General features: G+C 38.9%; 1 protein-coding gene across 4 annotated transcripts in view; it reads left to right on the forward strand.

Moving 5' to 3' along the window:
• The window catches only part of LOC111326978 (uncharacterized), a 50268-nt gene that overhangs the window by 2582 nt on the left and 24710 nt on the right, over positions 1-22976 (forward strand). For 2 of the 4 annotated variants that reach the window (XM_088742245.1, XM_088742247.1), the window contains exons 3-13: positions 2371-2417; positions 10497-10613; positions 14871-14969; positions 15607-15708; positions 17392-17523; positions 18310-18417; positions 18579-18677; positions 19235-19336; positions 20243-20344; positions 21625-21732; positions 22243-22341. In XM_088742245.1, the coding sequence (XP_088598371.1) occupies positions 2371-2417; positions 10497-10613; positions 14871-14969; positions 15607-15708; positions 17392-17523; positions 18310-18417; positions 18579-18677; positions 19235-19336; positions 20243-20344; positions 21625-21732; positions 22243-22341 (1115 nt within the window). Of the gene's footprint in view, positions 1-2370; positions 2418-3735; positions 3933-10322; positions 10419-10496; positions 10614-14870; positions 14970-15606; positions 15709-17391; positions 17524-18309; positions 18418-18578; positions 18678-19234; positions 19337-20242; positions 20345-21624; positions 21733-22242; positions 22342-22976 lie in introns of those variants that run through there. The other 2 variants (XM_088742248.1, XM_088742246.1) reach the window with 2 other exon arrangements.

Below are 22976 nucleotides of genomic sequence, written 5' to 3' on the forward strand. Positions count from 1 at the left end.
TCAAAACTTTCCTCTGAAAAACTCTCATGATTAAATCTACTTTGGTCAGTTGATTGTTAAGGCCTTACGAATTTGAATAAATTTAGAGAAATCTTGGACCAATTCCTCAATGTCATAATTAACAAATAGGCTGGAAAAGGTTATTCCGCCGGTCCAACTAAATCGAAAATTTTCATGATTGCTAATCATTTTCAATTCACACTTGTTACAAATTCTCTTAATATAAATACGTGCACAGGCATTTTGTAACGATAATTAAAATTGCGACAGCTATAATGAGTTGGAAGGAGTTAATGATTTTATGCAGTAAACGTTCGAGGTAAAAACCTTTACGATCGTTCTCACCAAGTATGTTCATCTGATCCTTTTTCCATTATTTGAAGCAGTTAAAATTATTGTGTTTTTTTCAGTTTATCATAGAATGAAAAATGATTAATCTTTGTTTCCACGGTTTACCGCTGTAAAGTACATTGATTCTCGGACTGAGAAGAATTAAGATCGTTTGTTAATTTGAGCAAAAATCAAGAAAACGACGATTTGTTTTTACCTTAAAAGACACTTGGGAATACAGATTTTTAACTAGCACCCTATTATTTGTAATTTGAAAAAGCAAGATCACAATGATTGATCCTAATTATTAAATGTGTACTTGTTTGCAAACTGTACTTGTTTGCAAACTTATCGTTTTGTCTGAATTGGCCCTCAGAAGTGTTAAGTACTTCTTTAGATCAACAAAAAAAATTGCCTTTGATTCTTGCGGTTTACGACCGGCAATGGTCGTTCTTTATTCATTTTTGTCTGTTTCGTCTGGGTCTAAATGATTCACCAACAATATGATTATCTGAGGCTCCTATTGAGACTCAGGTTAGTATGTTCTGGCTTAACAAATTACACAGTTGGTTCCTCTTCTTTCTCAAAACCTCCTTCCTAAAGTGAGTCCCTAAAGAACTTTTTTTCACTGCAGCAACGTAAAAGGGAAACGACGATTTATTCCTTGAATGGATCAAGTCAGCTCTTTTGTAGTTTCTAATGCTTTCCTTAGATTCGTATCTTTGTGAAACTACGCCGCGCGTTTAGAAAATAGTGGTTGCTCTTTAACTCTGAAATATCCTTCAGAAATTATCAAATATGTCAGGATTTCTGAAGTGTATGCGCGATAACTGCTCTGCTCATGAACCTTTTAACTCTCAGAAGTGATAAACATGTAACTACTCTCTATAATATCCATTTATTATCCAGCAAACAGGTAATGAGAATACTCAAATTTATCGGTTAAAAGTTGTTATCTTGATTCAATACCTATTTCTCGTAACTAATTTACAAGGAAATGTCTTGCAGTTAGAAAGGAGAATCTTGATTACCAATCAGATCTTAAGACTTAAAGACTGAAGCCTTACTTTGACTTTCGTTTCCATCTCGCTCTTTAAGATTTGGTCACGGCAACTTAAAATCATTACGTAATACGTTTAAAACCCGTGCGTACAGTCGGTTCATAGCTTTAACCATAAGAACAAGTTCCTCGGTCGCAAAATAAGCGTGATGCATGAGTCCACAGTAGTCGTATATTTAACAAATTGACGATGGTTTAGCGTGGTCTGTACTCTTTTCGACGACGATATTCGTAATCCGTCAGTGGTCAAAACGTTGCGAACTCACGAGGCACAGACCACGACGTCAAAATTTCCGAGTCATCCAAGTTTGAGAGCTGGTAAAGGCATTGCATGACACGCTGACGCGAGCAGCCTTGCCTGTACACTTATCGACAAACAACAAATTTGCCGATCAGATTGTGATATTACTGCCAATTGTGGTAAAGTTATAATTCCCTCCCATTACTCCAGGCTCTCTCTTTAGTTCTACTTGAGACTGAGTTGTATTTTTTGAATTCGATAGACAACTATGCTGCTTCAATATCAATTGTGTCAATCGGGTTGCGTGATCGTGCAGCAGTCAGCAGTCCTTAAAATGAGAAATTGTGGTCAGTCACAATGACTGACGTTTTTGCGACTCAAGCGGAAGTCAAGTTTAACTGCAGCGATGACTTCCGCTTACGTTAGGGTCAAGTGGTCTGCGGGGGTACAAGCATTTATTTTTTCGCTGAAACCAATTTCCATAAAAATGCTTATTTTTCTTACTACCAATGAACAGATTTTTTAAAGACATGATGCCTTAAGCTATTTTTATATCTGCACCATTTTCCGCATTACTTTCGAGTGAAAAGAAAAAATTCATATTTGCATATGATGATACATCCATTCGGAATAGGAACAACGATCCAGTCAAAGATGACCTAGATCCACTTTCAGCAGCAGAACTCCAGAAAATTTGTTATTTATGCTGTTAGTAAACGAATTATTTTCTTTCAATTAGGGCCTCTGAGGAAAGACATGAAGCGTTCACAGAAGCCAAAGAAGAAGGTATGATTATTTGCATATTCAGTTGAAGTTCACTTGACTAGTGCTTTACGGTCACACATGTTCCTGTGATGCACAATCAGTTACAGAAATTTTGCAAACTAAGCCAGGCGTCAACACTAACTTTTCAACTTACTGGCTCAGTGATTAGTAACAACTTAGATGTTACAACAATTTCAGTTTGTTTACTAACCAAACTGGCCAGTGGAAATCGAAAACCCTTAGCTAAAACTGAATTTCTAATAGTCTGCGGCTAGTTGGCTTCTGTTAGTGTCAGAAGAATGACAACGGGTCACATAGTTTTCGGTCAGATTCTGTGCTTTACGATGGGTAGGCGGGGAAACACTAATCTCATGGAAACATGAAAAAAAAAAAAAGATATTTTCTTTCTAGAGAAAAACAAATTTTTAGCCGCAGTATTAAAATTAGCCTAAGGTGCTTGCTCGTATAGCGCAGCCAGATAGTCGCCGAGAAATGCCATACGCAGCTGATGTATTTTAGACAGTTATTGGAATTAATAATACATTCTATAGAAGTGTTTTGCAATTTTTATTGTTACATGCTGACAACCCCCCAAAAATTGTTTCCTCTGCTTCCGTTTCTGGAGTGTTTCAACTTCCTGAGTACCCAGTTTTACTATTAATCTAAACGTCGGATGAGCATATTTTTAGTCATGTTGTGTTACATCATGTGAAGAACTTGTCAACAACTGAAGAAAGTTCTCTAACATCTTACAAACTTCTAAGCAAAAGTGGTTCACCGGCTCCACAGACTCCTTCTAATAATCTTTCATGCGCAGGAAACCGTACTGATTTTAAGAGATTGAATCTACCAACTCCTTCTATCGATTTGAAAATCGTCAGTTTGTTGTTAATAAGGTTTGCATTAACTGCCGAGATAAATGATTTAGATGAGACAGAAAGAATATATGTGTGTAAGATTTTTGGCGCTAATAAGGAAATTAAACGAGGTATTGCCAATTTCAAGTCTATGGATTTTCCTTAGTTTACATCCATTGTTATGGCCTTACCTCTCCGTTGCATTAGCGATTTTCGGCGCTCTACCAAATTTTATGACAAGTCACTTATAACTTATATACCACAACAGCAATAAGAATCAGAATAGAAAAGCACGTCGAGTTCCGGCAAGTTGGAGAATTCACGTAATACTTTGTACTCAACTAGGCCAATACTCTCAAAGACTTGCACTTGTAAATCAATATAGCTTTATAGCATACCTAGCAGCAGGTACATCTTTTGTCGCAGAGTAAACAACAGCTATTGCATTTGGTTCAAATTTCATCTCCGCACGCAAAGTAGTTTAAGCAAAATTCACTTTTGTGACGCACTTCTTTTTTTTTATTCCTGTCTTGTACGTTCTCAAAACGTCGGGCCTTAGAAGCCGTCATGACAAATCTACGCGTTCTATTTGAGAGTATCAGTTGACGTATTTCACGCATATCTCAAAATAAGGCGGGTCATTATGAAGAAAAATAATCGTGGCATTCGCAAAAATAAGGTGAGATAATGCAAAATTATGTTCTTATGTCATGTTTAGTTGACGAAATGTTGTTTTCGAACAAACTAGGCGGCATGAATTATCGAAAGTAAAACTGCCTTTCGTATCTCAAGGAGATATATATGTCAGTAAGAGAGTTAGTCAAGTAGAGGAAATGGAAAAAGCCCAAAATTTCTGAATCATATCTGAATCATACTCATATACTTGTAAAACGCGTAGCAGCAGTGACATGGAAACAGCTTCATTACAATTTCTCTGTTGGTTAGGCGACGCCGGTACATTACAACACTAATAACCCTCGCCATCGCCTCGCCTAAAGTCTTGGCATTGTGGTTAAATTCTTATTCACGCAAGAAAGTCGATTTAAAAGTCGCATTTTCTTCATAGAATGTGGTAGGGCTCTCTGACTTTTATTTTAATACACTAAATTTTATTATTAATTCAATTTTTCTTATAACTTAGCACATTATTGTGTTCTCAATTTTGCGGTCATGGTGCAATTGCCTCAAGAAATATATTCTCTAGTTGTTCTGAATTCTCCAGAGGGCAACAAAGATGGGAAAATATTGCTGGCCAAGAAGATGAAAACTTATTTATTAATGAATTAGACAGTTGGAAATGATAAAGCTGTTCTATCGACCAAGGAAGCATTTCGGATGCGGTTTTTAGTTAAAGAGATGCATGGTTTTCCTCATTTTTCCAAACATTTATTCCAGGTATCTATTTCGTGAAGAGTTTTTTAGTTTCCTGCACCGCTCGTGATGTTATAGTTCGTAGGGATATCATCACAAAAGAGGAGCAAATAAACTTATATTTAATTTGCCGGGTTACGAGGCGATACCAGATGTACAGATAAACGGGAAAATTAATTTTGAATGAGGCTCGATTTTTGGAAGGGTTTAAATGGGTTTTAAAGCAAACACACCCCCGAAGAGCTGCTGATATGAAGCTAGCATTTGAACTTAACAAACACAGCTCTGTAAAAGTGAAATTATCAAAAGCGTCAGTAACCAAGGAAACTATCCCTTGGTCGAGAAAATTGCAGCGGAACGCCGACGTGTGGTTTCTGACGTAAGCAAGCATCATATGCTCGTCAATAACACGTTTTCAATTTTGCCTCGACAAATGTTTTATTCACGATGAGAAACGTGCTGTAATTGTTCGTCTCCTCAGCTGCAGGCAGTCAGTTGAAAGTATGGTCGATATCGTGTGACCGATAGTCCTGATCGCCCCGTCACGCTGATATTTTTGATGATAATTATCATGCATGTTTGTTATGGGCTGCTTGCTCTTCTGCTAGAACCCATGCCTTGCAACGCACTGCATGACATGGGTTCGAGCCGTGGCCGGGTTACCAAGTTGGGCCCAAGGTCAAAACAGTGTACTCATTCGCTACCCGACCATACTGTCGAGGAAACGTGACGACTTTTCAGATTAATGAACCTCCTCTGGGTTGCCACCTGCAGTTGCCCTTAGGGTGGTCACGTGATGAGAAAGTTTGTCGCTTTTTCGCAAATTAACTCTTTCAGCTCATCGGGAAGCAAAACAATCGCTTTAGGAAAGAGCAGGTGAGATATTTTTGGAAACAAATCTAAGGTCATTAGTTTGCCTCTGAAAAAAAAAAAAAGAAAAAGAAAAAAAAAAAACAGAAACTTGTAGGTATAGAGTTAGGTCGCTGAAGGTGAAAACTTTCACCAGACTTAATAAGCCCCCTTTGGCGTTATCACGTACTTATATCATTCAATTAATGTTTGCATTATTTTGCATACTTTCTCCAAACTTAATGAGCCCCCTTTGGCGTTATCATATATTTACATCATTCAATTAATGTTTGCATTAGTTTGCATTACCTTCTCAAAAACTATCAACCACCACGCAACCCTAGGTCTCATGCTGATTATATTGTTTTTATGGATCCTGATCAAAGGCTTTTTTGATGACCCACAATGATGTGGGACAGCAGACATGTGAAAAAAAAAAAAATTGACTATCTAATGATTACATAACAGAACCTCACGATTTAAGACACTCTGTTTTTGTTTTTGTTGACACTGCAGTGTGGTTGCAGTAACAATGAGACAAAACACATCAGACCACCTATACTGTTTTACAATGCATATCGCGCTTTTTCATCTCCTGAAATCAATCGGGTAGCATAAGTCGTCGACAAGTTATGTTTAATGCGATACATTTTTGTGGTCTTGGTTTTATTTTCTTGGTAGTCATTTCGGCTCCAGCTGACAACAATAGGGAAGACCTGGGAAACTATAATTTTTTTTTCATTAATTTGCATCAAGTTTTTTTAAGAGGATCTTCGTTCACCTTCTCTTTTTGAAGAAAAACTAAGAAAAAGTTAGACCCTTGTTTTTCCATTTGTATTAGGTTGTGACTGCAAGTTATGATTGAGAAGTTCTCCGTATCTCTAGGCCGGTACTTTGTTTTATGGGCTTTCTGCAGCAATTGATCTCGTGACTTAATTTTGTCTCGGCAACAGTTCGCCTTTCTTCAATTGGAGCAAGATGTAAATATAGCTTGTCAAAGTGGACAATCCTTCAAAACTCGGAAACGATAAAAGTTCGCCCAAAATGTAGGGCTATGTTCTGAAGTGTCGGATCTCGCCACCCATGTATGCTTTGCTACCTTTCTATAACGTCAAGAAATGGTTAGATATTCTAGTCTTCTCGGATATGGACGAATAAATGGAGGTCCCGTCTCCTGCAGGGTTGGGGGTAGGAGACGTTAATTTCCCACACACGAGATTACAGCTGTGTGATGGATGTGCTCCCCAGCAGGGTGGGATGGGTGGGTTTACTGTCTGCGTTGTTTGCCTTGTCGGCCCCATCGTGCGAATTTGGCAAACTGTATTAACTTGTCGCCCATGGCTGATTATGCTAATAACTTGACTAGATCTCGGGGTCCCCTTGAGACCCAACACAATAGACAAAGGATTGTAACCCACCTGTCACGCGATAGCGCAACGAGATCTAGTACTTCTTTTATTTGACGTGGGGAAGACCGATCCATGCGACGTCATCTCAGGTCTATTCCACTTTCTCGCCATGTTGAGAAAAAACGCCACGATCTACCCAGTTTTTACCTGGCCAATGCACGCCCCCTTGAGAAAAAATTCGATGAGCTTACTGCACAGCTACTATCTACTTGTATGGATATCGCAGTAATCACTGAGTCATGGTTTAATGATAGGGTTATTTGACGACAGTGTCCTCACCATCCCGGGCTATGTTCTACAGAGGCGTGATCGCCCGACTCGCGAAGGCGGTGTCTGCACTTTTATTTCATCCAGCATCCCACTCAAAAGGAGGTCGGATCTGGAGCCACCAGACCACGAGTGTATGTGGCCATGGCTGCCTCCTCCGCGCCTGCCCCGCCCTCTCTCTGGTATCGTCGTTGGTGCTATGTAGTTCCCTGAAGCACCTGGTGACTTACAGCGAGCTCGTGTTAGTTATATCATCGAGTGTATTGACTCTGTTAAGTGTGCACATCCGGACTGCGGGGTGGTACTTTTAGGTGATATTAATTCCCTGGAAGTTACGAACATCCTAGCAAACCACAGCCTAAAACAGCTTGTTCGCGAGCCTACAAGGGGTAATAATATTTTAGACTTAGTGATATCAAATCTAGCTTCCTCTTATAACAAGCCTATTGTAAGCGCACATTTAGGGTCTTCTGACCACCGTTCGGTTTACTGGGTACCCAATTCTAATTATGGCTCCAACATACTGGCGGCCAAGAAAAAAGTGGTTAAAATGCGTCGCTTTCCAGAGTCGGCACTCAATGCCTTTGGGAGATGGGTTAGCACGCATAGCTGGTTTACACATACGTGCGCAGTCGACTTCTTATCGGTGGATAGTCTGGCATCGTCGTCTTCTGATGACCTCCGCAAAGCTATCAACATCTACTTCCCAGCCAAGAGTGTCAAAATGCATCCGACTGATAAACCTTGGATGTCTACCGAATTTAAATCATTATTCTGGAGCGGCAGCGCACACATAATTTTGGGTCTAGCGTCAGATGGCGACTCCTGAGGAATAAAGTGCGCATATCAATCTGTAAGCGCAAGAAGGAATTTTTCGCCGAAAAGGTGACGAGTCTTAAAACCTCAGACCCTAGAAGCTGGTGGAGCCTGGTGAGCAAGCTTGCTGGCAAATCTTCTACCGATTCCGAGTTAAGCTATCCTGACGAACATTTGATATCCAACCACTTAATACCGCCGCTCTTCCTGCTTTCTTACCATCACCAGACCAACCACCAAGTATTACCACCTTAGCTGTATGTCGTAAACTACTTGGTCTTAGTGCCTACAAAGCCTCAGGGCCGGATGATATTCCTACGCGCCTCCTCAAAGAATTTGCACTCGAGCTCGCTGAACCGGTAACTGCGATCTTCAATCGCTCAGTGTCATCTGGCGTGTTTCCAGAACGGTGGAAGGACTCTCTTTTAACACCAGTTCCAAAGGTTAAACCCGTCACAGGTGACGGGGACTTGAGACCTATCGCCTTGACCCCAGTGCTCTCTAAGGTGCTTAAAGATTTTTATTGTTGAGTGGCTGATAGACGACGTTAAACATCATATAGATCCCCAACAGTTCGGCTACCTTAAAGGTACTTCTACAACCTATTGCCTATTGGATATGCTACATAACTGGTTATCGTCCCTTGACTGCCCTGGCAAGTTCATCCGTGTGTGCTTTCTCGACTTTAGCAAAGCATTTGACCATATCGACCATACTATCTTGGTGACTAAGTTAATCCACCTAGGTGTCAGAGACTGGTTGATCGGTTGGATTTGCAGCTTCCTCAGTGGCCGTCGTCAGGCTGTTAAGCTCTTGGACTCCATCTCAGGGTGGGTGGATGCCCGTACATGCCGGTGTCCCCCATGGTACCAAACTAGCTCCAATCTTTGTTTTGATAATGAGTAACGATCTGGCTACCCACTCCCCCCTCCGCTCAAACCGCTAGAAGTGTGTCGACGACGTTACAATATCTTAGGTTACCAGTTTAGGGTAGGTGTCATCTCTGCAGAACGACATGGACTGCATTTCGCAATGGGCCCAGAAGAACAACATGAATCTTAACCCTAAAAAAATGTAAGACCATGACTATATTTGTCCACTCAAAACCAAACCTGTCTCCTCAATGCCCTCTATCAATAACTTACTTCTAGAGGTTGTATCATCTCACAAAGTACTCGGTCTGACCATGAGTAACACCCTGAAGTGGAACGATAACACCAACGATATTGTTTCCAAGGCGTCCAAGCGACTGCACATTCTCAGGGTCTTGAAGCGCGTTGGAGTCCCTCCGGCGGATATTGTCACCATGTATAGTGCCCTGGTTCACTCTGTCCTAGAATACTCCTCTGTTGTTTGGGCTTCTTGCCTTCAACAGGCTCTTGCTCAAGCCAACATTACCAGTTTGGAGGATAGACGCGCCCACTTATGTCTTAAAGTGTGGCACAATATCAAAAATAATCCCGCCTGCCAGCTGCACCGTCTCCTCCCTCCCATGCGATCCGAGTGTCACTCTTACCACCTTAGGAACAGTAGCAGTTGTAGCCGTTTTCAGTATAGAACAAAACGCTTTGGTTGTAGTTTTTTCCTAGCAATGGCGAAAATTAACTAATCATAAGGTCTACTTATCTCTATTATAGCATTTTATTTCCCTATGAATTGTTGATTATTTATAATAGCCTGTAATCCTAGTCCCTCAAAAACAAATGTAATTTTATCTATTCGCGTAATATATTATGTAAACACACTGTAATTCATCATTTTATTCCACCGTGTGTAGTTTTTAATAAGCCATCATCTAAATGTTACTAAAATGTTAGGATTTTAGAAATTTCTCTGTTTTTCAGCTCTGAAATTATACTAAAACAATTATTCGCCTCAGGTTCGGTGAATATTGTCGAATAATCCCCTCGACTTCGTCTCGTGGATTATTCGACGATATTCACCTCGCCTTCGGCGAAAAATTGTTAAATGTGATCACATCAGATTTTTGTTGATAAGTTGGGTTTCCTTAGCTATCGTTCTATTGAGCGTATGTTAAAAACACTTAACTCGCTTGGTTTTTTTCTTCTTTCTCGTGAAGAATTAGTTAAAGCTTAAGAGTTCCACTCTTTTTCCACGCTTATTTTGTCATTTCATTAATAACCCCAGCTCGTGATGGTTACTACTAGAAGTAGCAATGCTATACCTTCCCAATCTCGATCCTAATAAGGAAACCAATGAGTCTCTTTGCTAGCTGTCAGTATTCGTTGAATGTCTTCAAATAGTTCTTAAATTTTTTTTGTTTTCGTTTGTCTTTTGTACGTCGAGACAATAGCGGGAAATTTCGAGAGAAACTGGTATCTATACAACATTAAATTTATAACAGATGCGTAATGCATCACCAGAGTTACATCGAATTCATTCGTGAAACATGCAACAAGGACTTATGCTTAGATTACAGTAATTACAGTAATGTACGTGTGCGGCTTCTACATTTTATGGTTAAATTTCACTTAATGCCATTTAAACGTATAACCGTTTTTCTCTTGCAGAGGATGAGTGCGTCAGCGCTGGGAGCGAAGATGTTCCAAGCAATCCGCGAAGGGGACGTAGACGCGCTTAAGGAACTTCTGGAAGAACAGCCTGCCCAACTAAACGACGTCAAAACGGTAGATATGAACTTTGGTAATGTTTTTTTTTACAATTCTTCTGCTTATAATTTAAGACTACATTTAAGTAGCTTGTTTTCAATTTTTTTTTTTTAACGCTGTGCATCCAAAAATACGTCTTTCATTTCTTAGTGTTTGATCTCCTACGGGAGGCAAATCCGTACTTTTGTTTAACCTCTAAGGCAAAAAATAGGGAAGGTATTCTACAACAAGTTTGCTTTGAATTCATTTAACAGAAACCCTTATGAAGTTCAGCAATAACGTGTAGAGAAAAGTGTTCAAATTTTCATCTTTGATATTTCCTTCTAATCAGCATTGTTTCGCTGCCTACAGAACTTTAAACCTCGAACAACTTTTGATATTAGCATTATGCTAATCTGTATTGGGATAAAACGGTTGAAAATATCCTTATTTTCATTCCCTATAATTTAGTAGCTGTTATTTACCGTGTTTAGAAGTTGCCAAAATTGTTTGAGTCTCGGGGTTTTTGTAAACCAAAAATTTATAGATCTTGTCGGATGTTCAAAAGAAGCGAAGACACATTTTTCATTTGGTTCCAATATTTCTTTCTTAATTGTTTGCGTGGAAAACTCATCACTTATCTTTCCATGACTCGTCATGTTTTATTTTTGTGTAATGTTGACAATCCACAATTAAAAACGATCACTCTTCATGTCCCGACAAAAGGCTTTTGTGTTATTCAACATAAGAAATCTTCGCTTCTTTTTTTTCCAAAATTTTGAAACGTACAATTTACGAGTTCAGTTCCTCGATGACTGACTTTGTCCTTGAGACAGAAGATGTTTATCTTCTCCTTAATTAATTTTATTTAACTCGCCATGCATAGAACAATAGTTTTAATTTTCGATGCCCCTAATTATTTCCTAAAACAGTCGTTCCAGCACCAACACATCTTCCTAACACTTGACACTTTACAAAGTTGATTTTCTTTAACAGCAATTTTCGGCTTTTCCCTCCTTAAAGGTGGCTTAGAAACACAATTTTCACCTTAATGAAGCTCTGCCAAGACTACTCATAAAATTTTAAAGATCTCACCATATTCATAACTGTGACCCACGTCTTTCGTGGTTACGTAAACGTCTCTTTAACTTCGCGAGTTTCAGAATATTTCGGCTTAGATTTTATCCTTTTTTTTTCGTGTAATGCTCCCCAAAAATTTGCGCTTGACAGTTAAATCGTCTGTGCGTACTTTCAGGCGACAATGTGACTCGTGTTGCAATTTCAAGTATGGGAGATGTCAATAAAAACTTTCCCCTCTGTTTTAGTTGTCAAAATTGTCATTCGAAGTGTATACAAAACGCATATTATAGGAATCAAACATGACTTGTTAACTCTTTACTCGCGTTCAAGAGAGCTTCTAACCACACGTTGCTAGTTTCTCGGTCCTTTTCTCAAATCTTTATTATTCTTTATCGAGTAGTCCATTTTGTCGTGTTAATTCAAGTTCTGAGAATCTGGATTTGCATTTCGACGCTTATGCCCGAGCCTGAGGTTTGTTAAAACGAAGTTTAAATATGTTTTGCCATCTGCTTGGAAGCAAACATAAAAAAGTAATAACATGTGTTAGACTTCAACGCTATTGAAAATTGTACAACTTCCGGTTTCTTATTATAGTAACTGCACTGCTGATTAAACCAAGGTCCCTTTGATAAGAACTGGATTGAAAATTTTTATGCTTAAGTCGCTATTCGTGCACCTGCTTTCTTTGTGAAAACAGAACGTGAAAATCGTGTAAATCAAATAAAGCTAAGTCCTCTTTGAAATATTTTTTCTTTTTTCCTTAGGGAAGTCAAATAAGGAAAGTTGCCTCAAGGTAGCTTCGTTCTTCTGGAACATTATGGTGTAATTGTGGCGATTGGCACTCAAAAACAATTAAATTTTTTTCTGAGCACCCTACTTTAATTTCCGCTTTTAAAATAAAACTTTTTCATCTCTCAGATCTGTGAAGGAACTAATTAGTTTGCAAGAAATGCAGATATTAAAAACTCAGCTATTCGGTCATTAAGAGCTTAACGGAACACGAAACCAATAATTTTCCGTTAAAAATCGGAATATTCGAGAGTGAGAGAGAGAGAGAGCCTTGCAATATCGAGCATCGCAATCAAATCATCGTCAGCTGAATAATTACTTGACAACAATGGGAAAAACTTTTTGTACCGCCTTCTTGAAGAAAGAAATAACACAGCGTTGATATTGAGTGATTTAATTTCTTACTTCAAAGGCTTTGACGTAAGAACACCGTCTGTCGTTTCTTTTCAGACTATGAGTAATCAGAACCCTCGAAAAAAGGTTTTGTCTGCTTAGAGCTCCACACTTACCGAAGCAGTATATCGGAGGAAGGATAGGCTCTCATAGAACAGATCTGAGAGAATAGCGCAAATTTGTTAAAAATGCGATTTGTTGCGGCTTCTAAATTTGAATTAGTTTCAGAAAAGCCTTGTTTAGTGGAGGCTGGGACTAGTGACGTTGTTACAGTAATTAGGTTCCGCGCTTCAGTAAGAAGTCGGCAGGAAATAAAAAACAAACAATTTTTGTATCGTTAGGTCTGCAGATAGCTGAAAAAGAATCTTAACAGGGTATTTTAAACTCCTGCGAGGTGATATTCGGGATAAACTGTCAAATTACAAAAAAAAAAAAAAAAAACGAAAATGTCCGGGTAAAGATAACACTGATGAAGGAGCAATTTTTCTTTAGGGCGGGGATTCTGGGCTATGTAAGAGTCAAGCAGCAATTATCGCAATACATAGTTTTAGAAATATCCGGCAGCACTCCCTCTTTAGCGCCCTCCAGCACCTCTTGATGGAATTAACATGTTACTCCTTCTCGTCGTTTCGAAAACATCATATAACAAGCAGGTCATAAGCAATGAAAAACTTATCACGTAGGGTTTAATTTCTTGTTAAACAACCTACTAAAAGTCTCTGAAAATTTACAAGGAAATATAGAGAGAAGAGAAAATTATCAATTCATTTTTAGGAGCTAAGGAGTGTACTAGATAAATCTTGCTTAAAGCCGGCTGTAAAAACTCCTAGGGATAAAAAAAAAATAGCCTGAAAACATTTTTGTTAATCGCAATGGCCCGGCATCTAGGTTATAGGCATCTGAATTGCTTCATCTGAAGTATCTTGCATTTCACTAATGTATACGATAATACATGATAATTCGAGATTTACTATGATATATATGCATATGATGCCTCGACGACTGATCTCATAGCCGTAAGGTAAAGCTCTTAAAACAGAAATTTGGTCGTAACGACACCATCATCTCTTATTGTTCAGTGTTCGAGCAGGTTAAGCGTTGTTTCACTGATTTAGACGGTGTTGTGTCAGTGGAGACACTCACTCTTTAATTACTTTCCATATTCCTTCTGCACTCATTAATCAAGTATCTAATAAACTGGTACAATCATGTTACTCGATTGCAGTAATTTCACATCGTTCGATAGTCCTACGGTAATGTTAACACTAGTACAAGTACTTTTACTATGTTCTCAATGTTCGGCTATCGCCTCGAGCGACTCTTACGCTTCTTTCGTGCTTAGCAACCTCCCGCGTGCATCCATAACTCAATAGTGTACGCTGTGGTGTTTACCATTTGTTAAGTAGAGAAAACAAAATCATTTTTGGCCTGCAGCATTGATGTCCTACTAATTGGAAAATTCATTGTGATAGATGTGAAAATTCGAGAGGAATCATTACTTATGGTAGACGAGAGGTAAAGCTGTTGAAATAAAACTCTTCTCTTAACGGCGCCACCTTCTCCCGTTGTCTGTCAGTTATTCAAAATCCTATTGGGTTAAACATGATTTCAATCAGACACAACAAGAATCCATGATTTTATTTAGAGAACATAAAATAATTTTTTTCCTGGAGTATTTTCGTTGTACTCTTTGGAAAATGCATTATGATACAAATGAAAATTCGAGATGAATCATGATTAATGATAGATCATTATGGTAGCCCGTAGGCGAATGTCATAGCCGCAAGGTAATACTGTTGAAACAAACCTTTGCTCGTGACGGCGCCATCATCTCCCGATGTCTACAACGTGTAGACATTTTAGACACATAGTAATAGTAATATAGTTTATATCTGACCAATCTTGTTTTTATTTTCTAATGGTGCTATTTTTACCTTGGGTACTTTTTTTTCTCAATTTGTGGAAATGCAAAGTAGTTATTAATCTTGTAAACGTCTGGTTAATTTCTGACATCTGCACGGTATAATTTTGCAGGAAGAAGGTGACTTTGCACTTCACGTAGCAACCCGGTTAAAGAACACTGAAATAGTCGAACTTCTCATGGAACATGGAGCAAGCGCCAACATTCAAAATGTAAGTGATTCAAATAACAACTAAATTTTTCCCATACAACTCTACTAACGCTTGAGCACATTTTTACTGATCAAGTATCAGTTTTTAAACAAGTTTGAGTGTTGGTTGGAGAGAGTTTCGTCACAATTTGACAACCCTCAAGGGTTTAGCCTGAGTTTTCGAGTTCGTCATGAACCATCGATTTTAATCTTTGTCAGCGCTAAGTATTCTTATCCTTAATGTGCTAATACTTCACTTTTGTCTTTCTATCGTTTTGAAGGGCGTTTTACCCAGTACAAAAATCTAAATTTGACTAGATAGGATAGTCGTTATCCCATGTAAATGAATGAAATTTTCAAAGAATCTTTTCCTTTAACCCTTTAACTCCCATGAATGACCAAGATAGAATTTCTCCTTACAATATCAATACAATATCAAGCAGACAAGTGTTGAGAATAAAGAAAAATATCAATTAGTAGATAATAAGTTGATCCAATACCAAATTCCCTAAACTGACATCATAAGAATTGTATGGCAGACAGTAACGAGAATCAATGACGAGATCTTGGGTGTGAAAGGGGGGTTAAAGACCAAAGGAAAAAAAGGGCCAAATGTTAGAAAATTCTATAGAAGTTGAAGTCATACATTTGTTTTACAGGATGGAGGTCAGACCCCTCTTCATATCGCCGTATCCAACGAAGATGAGGCAATGGTTAACTTTCTCATCAGTCGTAGTGCTAAAACTGATATTGCCGACAGTGTAAGTTGATGTATTTTTTTTCTCATGAATCTTAACGCATTTTGATTGGTTCTTACTTATGATGTGTCGGAGGACATGCGCATCAGTGACGCACTCGGCTACGCCACTTAATGTTCTTTCTACATTTTGACGTCATCTTTGATCTATTACTGTACAAACGAGCGGAGACATGGAATCTATAGGCGGATTCATGCTGTCGTCATTGTTTACATTTTTGCTCATTTGCATACGGCTTTGCGTAAAGAAGGAAGCATGTTAGATACAAATTGACTTCAGGCAGCTAAAGAGCTAGAAAACCTTAGTACATGGTGAGATTTTTAGCTCTTTGGGTGTAATATTCAAGGAGAAATAGTCCATCAAAAACTGCAAAATTTCTGGGTGGCAAAAGCGCTAATGAGCTTATACATTCTATGTAAGATTTTGACTTTTTAAACTCGTGTTGCACAAAAAGTATTCAATGCATCAGGCTCGTATTCATTGGCCGAGTTAATCGTACTTTGACCTTTCGATATTCAGAACTGATTTATTTTTAGCTCCATCAGAAACTGAATTGCTTATGCTAATGAGGCAAATATTGTAAACAAGGATTCCCCTATTGGATAATTGCTATAGCATGGGACAGAGCTGAATAATGAAATGCTACGTCAGAGGGTATGCAGTCAACAACGCGGGCTCAAGTGTCCTAGGTCTAAAATTTACCAAAATAAGCGGAAAATAATAAGGGCTGACTTTTAAAACCGAGGAACTCTGTTTTCATCGAAGGCATTTTCCTCATTCCAGAGGTTTTAAGGAGAAAATTAGTTTTTGAAAATTTTTAGGGGGTGTACCAAGTTTTTGGCGGTTGTTCTGTAAAAGAAAAGCGGCAAGGAAAACGTCACCTCGAAGCAACAGAATAGGAAATCAACCATGTGAACGACTCAAAACTCGTGTTTCCGCGGCAAAACTTAGCGCATGCGTATACATTATTCAGCTCTGTCATAGCATGGTATATTGTACTACACGGCAGTGATGACAAAACCAGTGTCTTCCAAGGCATATAAACCTTTTAGTCTTCATGGTATACTGAGGAACTGCTGTTCGTCACAAAGTTGTTATTTGTGGGTCTTTTCAGTAATGGGTCACAAAAAAGTCACATTAAATTTGGTAGAAACATCAGTAATACACAGCTGCGCATGTGTGCCACTGTTTTGTTCTCACCACATTTTGATATCATCTGTGACTTGTTACTGAACAAACGCATGGCATCACGGTATCTATTTTACCTTCTAACTCTCAAGATCTGTTTGTTTATTTTCCACTCTAGCTGCTACACATTCTCTTGTAAATTATTTTTATAAGAATTTGATGTTATAGATCATGATAACAAATTTCTACCTGATAAGTTTTCTGATAATGTAGGGATATTATAGAGAGAAGTTACATGTTAATCGCTTCTGGGAGTTGAAGGGTTCAGTAGGGGGCGTTTCGCATATCGTGCAACTAAAACCAAAATAATCAGAGTCAGTCAGGACAAAGTTTGCTATCACAGGAAACCAAAAAGACCAAAGAGGGAAGGCAGCGCGATTTTGTAAATCATCGGTAGGGTGTGATGAGGTAAAATCAGTGGCAACTCCGGAATATTGTAGACACTCACGTGAAATTGGCTCCACTTCTCAACAAAACATTCCCTTCCTCTATTTTTAGGAATTACTAACTGCGACTGATCTGGCATCGCGTCTCGAGAACACAGAAATTAGCGAAAAGCTCCGAGAAAGAGTGCCAACACCTATAACCCCAAACACACCCAACACACCTAGACAACGACGAGCATTATCGGTAAGTGTGGCTTTCTGACGTAACTTCTGATTAGTCATTCGCTGTAACCGACTTACCGTCAGCCAATTAAGTTGCAAAGGCTTGTTAATTTCAGCCACAATGATTGTCGACATATAACGCGTCTTTTGGTCGGTCCATGTTTAAGTTCATTCTCCTTTCACAGCCAGTAAGGGTGTAACCGATATCACTATTAGCTTCAACGTACGAAAATGTTTCATTTTTATGTAGCCATTTAGTTTCTTGTATCAGGCAAACTAACTGCATGTGATGATTGTAAAGTAAAGGTTTATGTTTGCGTAAGGAAAAACCTATGCTGGTATGGAACTTGATCTAATCACAAACGGGAAGGTGTTCACACAGAGTTTCATAAAGAGTTTCAGGGACACAGGCAGGATTTTCCATTAAAGGCTGTTGCTAAATAAGGGTCTCGATGACTTTTACAGCTAACGGTTAAAATTTTGGCCATTTTACGGCTAATGGTTAACCCAAAATTACACACAATGACACATTCTAGAAGGGAAAAAACTTTTGTACGGTTAACTTTTGTTACGACTAACCGTTGAAATTCGTTAATTTTTATTTCTAACGGCGAAATGTTTTTGACCTTTTTTACGGCTAACAGTTCACTCGATTGAGACCCTCTTAAGTTAGTAGTTTTTTGCCAATGTTCCCAATGGAGAGGTGGTTTACAATCGCAAGGATAACTGGCTACTCTCAAGATTGTCTGGTGAGATTGTTTTAGCTGTGTTTTTCCTGATCGCGACACATGTTTTTTCCTCTCTGCAGAATGTGTATGACTCAGTACTCCTTGCGATCACGACTGGAAATGTGGAAGACTTGAAGGAATTTCTTGATGATGGATATTTGGACGAAGATCTCCTCGAAACTAAATCGGTAAGTTTACTTTCATTTTCTGAGAACTGGATCTCTAAGAAGTTTTCACTGACCTTCTCCATCGCATGTTAAGATGCCGAAAATTCTGAGAATTGAAAATTGATAACTTTTAATTGCCACCCTACAGGCCTTACAAAATGTTTGTTATCTTTCTTATGTAGGAGAATGGCGAAACACCCCTACATATTGCCATTAAACTGAAAAGCGTCGAAATTTGCAAAATATTGGTACAAGGAGGAGCTAAAACTGAAACTAAAGCGGTAAGTTAAACAAACGTTTTATGTTCGCTTGATTGTTTTTAGATTCTGTCAAAGATCTTCATAGTTTCTTTCTCGAGTAGAAATGTGTAACTTTGTGACAACCACGATAAAAAAATAATCAATAACAGACCCTTAGCCCTTCAATTGCAAGCAAAGATACCATTTCCAAGGTGATTTTTGAGCTAACCATGCCTTAATGGATAACTTGGTCTTATCAACTGTGTTGATGATACAACTTGAATTGGCCAGTTTAAAAGCTGACGTTTCGATCGTTAGCCCTTTCGTCAGAGCGGATGGAGGAGTTGTGGGTTGTGTGTGTCTTTATCTGCAGAATATGGAGCTATGCTAATAGTGGGAACATAGTAACGAGAAAAACAAGAATGAATTTGTTGAATGAAAAGCGTTCGTTGATACTGTGAAGATTAAGAGTGCCGATTTGAAAGATAAATATTTGTTTATTGGTTGGTTATTTCTCGCCTCTCTGTGATCCCATGAAAGCTGCAACTGTGGAGCACATGCTAGATTCATTTTTGGATTTATTTCTTCGTTCCCTGTAGGCTCAGGGAAATACTGCTCTTCACTTCGCAGCTGAAATGGGGGACATCAATATGGCCAGATTTCTTCAAGGTGCAAAAGCCAAAGCGAACGTTCCCAATGATGTACGGTTTGTCCTACATTTCAGATTTAAACAATGCAAGCTAACGGATCTAACGGCAACTTTATAAAAATTTCATTTTGCTTGGTTGAATAATCAGACGAATTATTCTTTTTGCGATGCTCTGCCAATAACCTCTCATGCATGAACGAAACTTAATCGCTAAGGTCGATAAGTGGGTTCTCACAGCTCATGTATGGAGTGCAACAATCAGTAAGTATCCTTTTGCGTTGCATGTGCTGTTTAACCATCATTTGGGCTGGACTATGACATGAGAAAAGCGTTTTTCCACTTTATCAACCAATCACAAGACATTTTTGAGCATGTGTCCTGTGATTGGTTAATCAAGTGGATCGTATTATACATCCAGGTGTAGTTTCTGCTCAGTACTTGAAATGTTTCCTTTTCGTCCAGTGCCAAAACTATGAAGGATTGCTTTTCATTTCAGTATCGTGGAACAACCAACTCCATAATGGTTACAAGTGCCAAGAGAACATTGGTTCATACCACATCAAACCAATGAGAACTTTAAGTGATTAGATAGCAATGGCAGTAAACGCAGAGCAGAAGTTTTGCGTCTGATTTGCAAAAGGCGGTTATATTGGAACCATCTAAAATTACTTTAGTCCCCGATTACTTTCGACACTAAATTGCGAACAAACCTTGAAGCCGTTAACCTACTATGACTGGTGCGCGTACGCCTGGATTCGCCTTAGGCCTCCCCAATCTATGACTGGTGCGCGTACGCCTGGGTTCGCCTTAGGCCTCCCCAATCTATGACTGGTGCGCGTACGCCTGGGTTCGCCTTAGGCCTCCCCAATCTATGACTGGTGCGCGTACGCCTGGGTTCGCCTTAGGCCTCCCCAATCTATGCAGTTTGTGTCCTGAGACAACTTCACTCTTGTTACAGGCGGGAGACACGCCCTTACACATAGCATGCAGAAAAAAACAAGTGAATATTGTGGAATTGCTGCTGGGGAAATTCGGAGCTAACATCCACATAAAAAACAAGGTATTTTGTACACGTAACTTGTTAAAAAACAATAAAGCACTTTATTGTTGCGGATTATCATGTTTCCGAAGGACCTGGCAAGCTTTTGGAAGGTTTTAAAAGCGGGAGAAGTTTTATTGACGTTCAAAGTCCCAAACTTCTGTTTCTTTTTTGAAATGATCCTTTTCAAAGGCGAGGAAATATTATGTGTCGTTATTTTTGGTGTTAGACGGAATTGAAAGGCATGCGAAGTATTTGATTCTAGGTATAAAATCCAGGTCCCCTTTTCCCTTGCATCCTGACATCAGTATGCAAGTTCTCTCTACCGCTATCTAAACATTTCCTAAGGTACTTAGAGGGAGAATTTGTCCAACAATCAAGAGCTGTTTAAGTTTGCAATCATTTCCTTTATTCTCGGGTCGTTAATGTTTGATTCCTACAGGGACGCACTTGTGCTGTGTGGTCTTTGCATTCTCTCTGATCGGAGTGCCGCTGCATGCACTAAGTTTATCCAGAGAGTTCGGGACACTGGTGTCCTTGCTTACTTGCTGCCACATCGCACAACTGTGTCCCATGGATACAATCTATACTCAGGCACTCTTAGAGATGATCCCGCTAGGGCTTTTACTAATCGTCTCGATAAATTTATTACTTATAGGTATTCTTAGTTAAATGTTTCATGTTATTGTATAGATATGATTTGTATCCTGACCACTCATGTAATTTAGCTGTAAGCTACAAAAAGAGTAATTAAACTGATTATTATTATTATTATTATATTATTATTATTATTATAATTATCCAGAGTTGACTCTATTGGGAGAAATAAGATGTTCATTACGCCTATGGGTTAACCCTCTAACTCCCACGAGTGACCAAGACAGAATTTGTTCTCATCGTATCAACACAACATCAAGCAGACAAAAGTTGAGAATCAAGAAAAAATATCAATGAGGGGATTATTGATTGGTCCAATGCCAAATTCTCCAAACCAACATCTTTGGAATTGGATAGCAGACAGTTAGGAGAATTATGAAGGAGATCTTGGGAGTGAAAGGGTTAAAACGGTTGCTATTTTTGGCGTGAGGGTATCTCGGTTTTCCACAAATCAGGCAAGCTCTGCTTATACCACGCCCTCCCCCCCACCCACCCACCCCCCACTCGCACGGCTAATCTTACTGGAAACCAAAATATAAGGCTAAAACTAACCACAATTTTTATCCTAAATTTTCGCTTTATTTGTGTAATATGCAGTAATGGTAAGGTAATAATAGTTGTTTTTAACGTGATGTTTCTATCAGATTGGCGATACACCTTTGTTTGTTGCTGTCCGAGTAAATTGCACACAAGCGATCAAGGACTTTTTGCATACTTCACAAGTGGATCAAGAAGTCAGATCTGGTAGAACGGTAGGTGACGTGCCATTGTCTAGCCATTTCCTTCTTTTGATCTTTACATTACCTACTCAATCCGTGAAAAGAATACAAATATCGTTGTCGATAAGAGTACAGACCACACTAAACCACTTTCGATTTGTTTTTTAATGCAATGTCAACAACGACAAATGAGCCAATCCGAATGCCACATTACTGCCAATTGTGGTAAAAAAAATATAAATCTACTGAGAGCAAGAGAAAAAGGAAAGGGTGACAATAATAAACCAAACAGGAAGGTGGACGGTTTAGGATTGTAAATAAATATATAATATGGAAGCAGTGAAATAGAAAAACATAAAAGATACAGTGACAGACAAATAGGTACTAGGAATGAAGAAGATTTAATCGAATCAAACACAAATAATTAGGAAAATGTTAAGGCTAAAAATTGATAAACTGTGGTCTTGCAACCCAGCTCCACAGGGCTCTGAGTCCCGCTGTAGTCCTGTTCTTTGTTGATGTATGTAAGACTTTATTTTATAGAAAAATGGAGATACTTTGATGCACATCGCGGTTAAAAACAAAGATCAAGAATTGGCCAAACTCCTGGTACAATGGGGAGCCCCACCGGACGAACAGAACGTAAGTTGATCTGCATCAATTACTAGAGGAGTGATATATCGTGAGAAAAAAATATATATATCTTATTAACCAAGCGCGAGGGCCGTACTGGGAGAATATTGGCCCGAGGTCTTGACAGTACGGACCGAGCGCAGCGAGGTCCGTACAAAAAAGACCGAGGGCCGATATTCTTCCAGTACGGTCCCGAGCAAGCTTGGTTAATAAGAGATTTATTACACGACTGAAGTTCAAAGGGACACAAGTGCAGTATCATTCGGGACCATTCGGGACCATTCGAGACAGTGCCCGGTTCAATACTGAGAGAATATTGACCGGCAATAGAGCATTTTGATTGGTTGATTTTAGTTATTGGCCCTCTGACTGCCCGAGTCGTGTTATAAAATACTATAACGATCGAGTTTTTTTTTTTTTGCGTTTCGAAAAACCAAAACCAAGGTATTCACAACAGCCAATCGGAGTGAAGGATTACGTCATCAATGGGCAATAAGAGCTCCTAAACAAGCAAACTGTGCAAAACGCGGGAAAACGCGAGTGTATAAATTAAGATTGGTTTTTAGTTTTGAATGTGATTGGTTGAGATGGTAGCGCGAGTATTCTGGACCAATCGAGGAGAAAAGTTAAGCGAACCAAAGCAA

This window comes from Stylophora pistillata, chromosome 13 (assembly GCF_964205215.1).
Source record: "Stylophora pistillata chromosome 13, jaStyPist1.2, whole genome shotgun sequence".
NCBI classification, from domain to species: domain Eukaryota; kingdom Metazoa; phylum Cnidaria; class Anthozoa; order Scleractinia; family Pocilloporidae; genus Stylophora; species Stylophora pistillata.